Source organism: Arachis ipaensis, chromosome B07, assembly GCF_000816755.2.
Source record: "Arachis ipaensis cultivar K30076 chromosome B07, Araip1.1, whole genome shotgun sequence".
NCBI classification, from domain to species: domain Eukaryota; kingdom Viridiplantae; phylum Streptophyta; class Magnoliopsida; order Fabales; family Fabaceae; genus Arachis; species Arachis ipaensis.
The window spans coordinates 34,283,723-34,291,538 of NC_029791.2; the positions used below are offsets into that span (position 1 = coordinate 34,283,723).

At 32.4% G+C, this 7,816-nt stretch overlaps 1 protein-coding gene across 1 annotated transcript; it reads right to left on the reverse strand.

Moving 5' to 3' along the window:
• On the reverse strand, window positions 1,664-7,810 carry LOC107609229 (protein odr-4 homolog). Its single transcript, XM_016311110.1, has 11 exons — window positions 7,695-7,810; window positions 7,418-7,609; window positions 6,943-7,038; window positions 6,776-6,864; window positions 6,519-6,647; window positions 5,649-5,769; window positions 4,928-5,012; window positions 4,706-4,815; window positions 3,859-4,010; window positions 2,954-3,050; window positions 1,664-2,333 (listed from the first exon to the last, which is right to left on the reverse strand). The coding sequence occupies exons 1-11, from the start codon at window positions 7,773-7,775 to the stop codon at window positions 2,037-2,039; spliced, it is 1,449 nt and encodes a 482-aa protein (XP_016166596.1). The 5' UTR covers window positions 7,776-7,810; the 3' UTR covers window positions 1,664-2,036.

The following is a 7,816-nucleotide window of genomic DNA, read 5'->3' on the forward strand; positions in this document are numbered from 1 at the left end:
GGACAAAATTGAAACAAAATAAAATTTAGGGATATTTTAAAATTTTTGTCAAATTTTAAGGACAAAAAATATACTTTACCCTATTTATCAATTATTATTTTAGTGTTTTAATTTGTAAAATTAGATATTATAAAAACTAATCATGTTATATTTACATAAAAAATAACTACCTGTATATATATATTAAAATAAAAAATACATTAAAAATAAATTAAACAATACATATATTTATATACGAATATATAATGATTATTAAATAATTTGATAACTAATTTTTATGTACACATAATATTTTTATTATAAAAATTATTATTATTATTATTATTATATATGTATTTTTTTTGCCCCCACTATCAAAATTTTCTGGATCCGTCACTACTTTACTCCCTCAATTGTTAAAAAAAATTGAGAGGATCCGTTTCAGTTCTAAGGAATCTCTTATGGCGGATACTCTCGTAAAGACGCATAAAACGTTTTCTTTTTAAGAGAAAAACCTTAAACGGTCCCTGACAATGATCTCAAAAGACAACGAGACTCTTAATAAAAAAAAATACCCAACCCGATTCCTGAACTTTACTTTTATGGGACTGATTAGTACTTTTTTTTTGTTTTTTTAGCATAGAGGCTAATCAGTCCCATAAAAATAAAATTCAGGGGCCAAATTCGTCAAGGGTATATTTGATGCAAATCGAAAACTTTTGGGACAAAATTAAAACAAAATAAAACTTAGGGATATTTTTGAAATTTTTGTCAAACTTTAAGAACAAAAAATATACTTTACCCTATTTATCAATTATTATTTTAGTGTTTTAATTTGTAAAATTAGATATTATAAAAACTAATCATGTTATATTTACATAAAAAATAACTACCTGTATATATATTTTAAAATAAAAAATACATTAAAAATAAATTAAACAATACATATATTTATATACGAATATATAATAATTATTAAATAATTTGATAACTAATTTTTATGTACACATAATATTTTTATTATAAAAATTATTATTATTATTATTATTATTATTATTATTATTATTATTATTATTATTATTATTATATTTGCCCCCACTATCAAAATTTTCTAGATCCGTCACTGCCGGCAACTGTGCTAATATTTCGAAAATTACGTGAAACTGAATTGCTTTAGACTTGAACGTGAGCTCCAAACGCCTTTGGGTGATTTGTCCAACATCTTTTTCAATAAGGATGAATCCATTCGAGTTGTTGGTGAATAGAGGTGTGAGGTGGTACCTGTAAAAAACTCTAATGCTTAAATTAGCAAGGATTTTAGCAGATTTTTAATGTTCTAATGCTTAATTAGCAAGGATTTTAGTAGGTTTTTAATGTTAGAATATTTATAAGCATAGATGTAAAATCAATAATCGTCTTTTAAAGTCGTTTCACCTTTGATGGTGAGTAGTCATTCCCTTTTGTTAGAAAAGTTGTTAAAATCTCTTTTTTAAATGAGTAAGAGAGATTATAAAGAATAATTATTTATTTAGATAAATAATTCCTAGTCTACATCGTTATGATAGACCTTTATGAGATTGAATTGGTGTTGACCTGACTAATATCTGTAGATTGGATTTTATTCACTTTAGATTTGGCTGTGTATTAGGCTAATGTATGAACAACTTTGTATTTGTATTTTTTCAAAATAAAAAACATTTCCAAAGAGTAAAAAGTATAACATTAATTTTAGTTACATTTTTTTGTGTTACCAAAATTTCATAACCACCATAGAATGCACTTAATTATATAGTATCCTACGAGATAAAAAGAATTCCACAACCAATACATATACTGATTTTGTGTTTCCTTTCATAAAAGTTTTTTTCCCCACAATGCGTAAACCCTCAGTGTCCTTTGACCGCAAGGCAATGACTAACATCTAGCCCCACTGGGGTTCCCCTTTCAATGATCCATCATCCATCTCAATTCCATGCAAACATTGGTCAAGTACTCCACAAAACTAATTAGTTGCACTGAGAAGACTTTTCAGTTCATAGTGGATATAACATAATGTTTCAACTCTTTTGCAAAAAGAACACGAACCCAAGTAAGATTGACAGCAAAAGAATGAAAATAGCAGCCATAAGATTGACATGACCCGAGTTTGTAGATTTATTATTCTCCGTCAATTCTCTACTATCATCAGTTTTGCTCTTCTCCGGATGCTGCGGAATTGCTGAAGAGAAAGGCACTGCTACATCCCAGAAAGATTTGGTTTTGACGGAAATGGCTTCTTTTTCTAGCTCCAGAATTGTTGAAACATCAGTTGGAGCTTTCATGGATAATAACTCTGTACAATGATCTTTTAACACCTAAGATAAGAAGAGAAAATAAATCATGTTAGTGGGATCAAATGTATGAATTTCTTATTTCTTCACAACAGTGCAGCATGGAGACTATAAAACAACAACAGCAATCAAACCAGATTGACATTAGAATCTAGATGGAATCTTAAAATATGATCACCATATGGAAGAGCAATAGTTATGTTAGGTGTGATTATTTTCCTTTGTCCTTTACAAGATAACATCCTATGCCAAATGAAGCAAACAGCAATGATTAATCAGTCATAAATTGAATGTCTAGTGCAATGAAATCACAGAGCAGTATCATCTTATGCTCATGAAGGCTGAGGGTAATCCCTCTGAAAAAATATATCACCATGTCCCTCTAGAATTCATGTCAATCTTTAATTAAATTCTGAGTTCACACAACTTTTATGTTAAGGGCTTGGAAATACCAGTTAGTTGTGCAGAGGCACACCAGACAAGTTCATAATTTAATTGTTTCTTTATAGAACGTATACCCTAATTTAAATAGTTTTCTCAGCAGCAATAAAAAAAAGAATGCAATGATATTCAAACAATCAGAGACATGCAAACAAATCCAACACTCACAAATCCTATACTCTGACTATAGCAGTGGAACTAACCTCAACTGTATCGGAAGGCTGTAAGTAGTCACACACATAAATTCCTGCCAGCCATGGTGCAAAGACTCGTCTAGGAAACGGAAGCATGCACCCTTTTCTGTTATACACAAACAATCAGTGCTTCAAAGTTCAAACCAGTATTAGCAGTTAAAATAACAAGTGTATGAATTAGATCTCAGAGGAATAGAGGATCACTTTTTTCTACAATTAAGGCACAAATGACTTAATCACCCAAAACCTATTGCATACCAACTAAGAAACAAGGTATTCCATGAGGTATCAGGTAAATTGTTGACATTTTAGGACCTTTTTTCGCCCCAGAAAAGCCTGTATGTGTTTGAACAACCAAAAGAGTGAAAGGAAAACCCACATTGCCATACTGTTTTTTCCCTTTATAGTTTAGTAGTTTATGAAGAAAGTAAAATACAACAAATTCTTCATTAAACCATTTTATGAAGAAAATTCAAGTGAGCAAGAATAATCAAGTCACAAATCAATGGGCTTATACCACAAAAGATGGAGCTCTATGCCCTAAATAAACACCTCTTGCAGTGCTTAATGTAAAAATTTAGAGCATAGAAACTTAGAAAGCACCTATTCATTGTAATGCTTTCTTATAAACAAAAACTTAAATATCTCCATGGGATCAAATATATTCCTATGAGATTTTGTTTTTTTAACAAATCATTGTCCATTGGAAAAAGCTTAGACAATATTAAAAAATTCCAATCACACCGTTATTAAGGAGGAGAAAGGGTAAGGATTTAATTTCAGAGAGTTGTCATGAGAGTAATTTTGTAAACTAAACGTAGATTACTCTTAACAATCATGTTTTTTCAATAATGTCCTCATGTTAAAATTAGATAGTAATTTCTATCCAGAGGTAGTTATTAGAAGTTACAGACCTTAACAAATGTAGCACACATTGGGAAACAGGCTTCTCGGTTGATAAATCGCTGGATGCTTCCCTGCCAACATCTGGACCAGAACCTGAATCAGCATCTGCCTCATCACATATTATATCCAACCTACTTTGCAGACTCATAATGATATCTCCCTGTGCACACGGCGTGACCCCGGGAGGTATAGGAAAAAAGAGACCAAGTTAGTGAAGTTTGGAGAAAATACTTTATTCTTCGTAACAAAAAGAAATTGATTAAGAAATTGTAAAGAATATTACAAATAAAATAGAGGACAGCATATCTTCAACAACGGAACAAAAGGAAAATAAAACAACACAACAACAACAACAAAAGCTACCCATCCCTCTGAATATCATTTAGGGAAATCCTCTTAAACATAACTATGTGCTTTACCCCAAAAGGAATCCAATTGCCTAATCATATCACAAACCTAAATCAGCTGATGTGCCAAAGAAACCTCTTTAAAAATGTTAGGTTATGTGCCAACAAAAGTCAGAGTACCTGCTAAAGAATATTAAAAATCCATTGTTTAGGAAAAGAAAAAAAATATTATTAATAAAAAAAAACTAAAATAGGAAAGTCACTGGTTCAATGTGTTTTCTAGAATAACTTTACAAATATGCTACACTCTTCTAGATCATAAACATTAGACTATAGATTTCCAATGTTATATTTCATTCCGTAATCCCAGAAGAGCATTGCACCATCAACTACTAATTCAGAAAATGATATTTCCATAATGGGCAATCTAACTCAAGCCATGAATAAATGAATTGAACAGAACTGTACAGTAAAATCATGATCAGAATAGACATGAGTTAGTGATTACCTTTATGTCAGTGATTGCCTGTGAGATTGGCTCTTTTGAATTCAGATATGCAAAAGAACATACCAAACCACTGAATGAAAGAATACCTACAACGTCTCTTTGGCTGAACGCTTTAAAAATATTAAATGTTAGTTAGAAAAATGAAAACTTCTAATATAACAGAAACAAATAGCAACAAATTAGCACTAAGCATAAATAATATAATAGTATGGACAAACTTACCTTCAAAAGGAGTATTACTCGTAAATGGTAAAAGCAATTCAACTTCATGCACACCATCTGTTGAATATGGCTCACCATCAACAACCTGGACAAAATGATAACAGCAAGGAAAATCTTACCACTGAACTAAAACAATTCAGCACAAAACACGGACAAAACCAATGGCCTGACAACCTTGATTCACAGGCCTAGCAAAGAACAATAACTTAACGGATTTATTGAGTGAGTATATTTCAAGTTCAGAGAAAGTTGCAATATATTTATACACAATTTAGCAGTCAATAGCATTCAGGTTAGGCAATTTGATCCATTCAGTAAATCTTTGGTGTACACAGCTTGTAGCAATTTCCAAAAAGTCCAATAGTTTTTATTGAAAGAAGGATAATGTTTTATAGTAGTGTTATGGGCATGCACTTACTCAGTTTCTTTCACTAAAGCCGAATGCTATAGCATTTAAAGTGGCCTTCTTCAATCTATTATGGGATAAAATTCTTTTGTAGTTAGAACCTTCGCAAATAAATTTGCCACATTCTTTTTACATGCCGATGTTTCAGTAGAATATTGTTAGGGGCTAAAAGGAGTCAGTTACTTGTCCTTTGCATTAACAGAATCACAAAGTCCAAGTTACTTATGTGTGCTAGCATTATATTCCTTCCAATTTCACAAACAAGAACAATTGTGCATAATGTACTTTAAGAATCAGTGAGAGCAGATTAATTACCAATTTACCATCAATCAAGGCCCGTGCACCTTTAAGTTCTTTAGCATGAAGAGATATTGCATGACAAAGAACATCACTGAATGTGTGGAATTTTGACGCATTGTCATGAAATATAGGCAACCTTGCAAAATACAATATCATTTACGAAAGATCAATTTACCAAAAGGTATTTGTCACCAACAAGAATGAATGACGAGAAACTAATGAAAAGGGGACTATATACAGAGTCCCCCCCAACAAACACACACACACACACAAAATAAAAAAGAAATAACAAAATAATATATGGTTGGTAAAATAGCTGCCATGTCCCTTTTTCCCATGTTTCATTTGATTGCTAAGACTTTCTTCCCCAAAAACTATTTTTGACTGAAAGATTCCTCCAAAGTGAATGTATCTAAAACAAGCTTTAATCAAAACATGCATGTTGATCTAAACCACCCACCAACTGATTTTAGGGATACAACTTACATAGCCACTTTAAAGGAGCTTTTTATATTGTAGATATCTTTTACCAGAATGAAAAGAGCAACTTCTCCTTGTTAGGACTTTTACCCTACCTTTGCTTTGTGGAAATAAACCAACGATAGACTTAATTTGTGATTACTTTATACATAACCAGAACCTGTTATTCCTAAGTGAAGCTCAATCTAAACAAAAGTTTTTTCCAATATATAGAAGAGAAAAAACCATATCAATTCAATAGTCAAGTTTATGCATTTAGTTTCACACTATCACTGTATCACACATTGGCACCTGAACTAGCTTGAAAACCTTAATACATGAAGAAACAGATCAATACTTGATAAAGAAACAACATACATAGGGCTTCAATGACCCTAAGGTTAACAAAGGAGGGAAAAATGTTACCTAAGAGTAAAATTGTACATGCACTTAAACGTCTGAAGATAATTTAAGACCTTTCCCATTTTAAAGTCACAAGGCCTCAGACTACTTGATGTAATGTTTGAAGATAAGGAGCAATTTCGACAACTCCACCTGCACTAATAATAATATGATATGAGTAATCAAGTATCATTTCCAAATCAAAGAAAATCAGTGAGACAATCCTGTTTATGATGTCAACTGTTTCGTTAACTAAATACATACAAGAGCCCTGCTTTTACCTTCTTGGGCTATAACAAATGTGAAGAAGCAGCCTTTCATCCCACTCAGCCTCCACAATTACCGCTGCTTCAGCAACCACTTTCACCGTCTGCAATGAAGCATTAATTTAGAAAGCCACTAACAAACAAAATTAAAATCAAATGGAAAATTCACATAATACACGCACCTGGCAAAGAACTATGGTAGAGTTCTTGAAGGCTCCGTCACTAATCCAAACATATATGCCAACAACCTTCATCCCACCCACAAGCATTCTAGACACCTTCATGAAACAAAATCCCAAACCAATTTAATCTATACACACTGTTAGTATGAAAGATTTTTACCCAGACATCTAAATTGTCATCTCCGCAAAAGAGGTAGATAACTATCCACTATTTCAAAAGTCATACACACACAAGCTTCTGATTGGATGACCTTGTAAAACAATCCAGTGCATAAAAGTTAAGGAAAAAATCATCTAAAGATACTTCAATAATTATACACTCGACTGAATGTGTATAAACCGAGATACATCTCAAGTGTACAGAGTAATTTCCAATCTAACTTGACCCAAGCGTTTCTTAACTAATTATAACTAACTAACTACAACGACATAACAGAATAGTAATAGTGAATGGTAACTAGAGAAGTAAACGAACCTGACGAGCATGTTCAGCTACCCAATCCTTATCAATGAAGAGAGAGGAAGTGTCAGATTTGGAACCTTTCTTCTTTTCAGGTTCGGAGATGGAAGAAGCAGGGTCACCGGAATCATTGTTCGGGGTTGGGATTAGGTCGAAGACGAACGCCCGGTCCAAACCGGAGCTGAACTTGCCGATTATTAAACCCACCTGAAAAACCGAGAGAGAAGAAAAAGTGAGAAATGAGAAGGGGAAAAAAATGGAAGGTGGAATTGGGAGAGAAAAAAAGAGGTGCCTCGGATGGAAGTGATGATTGGGCGAGACGATCCTCGATGGGTTTGAGGCGAGTTTCTTCTGCAACCACGGTTTTCACCATTGTTGATCGTTTACGTGAAAATAATAATAATGGAATCTAAG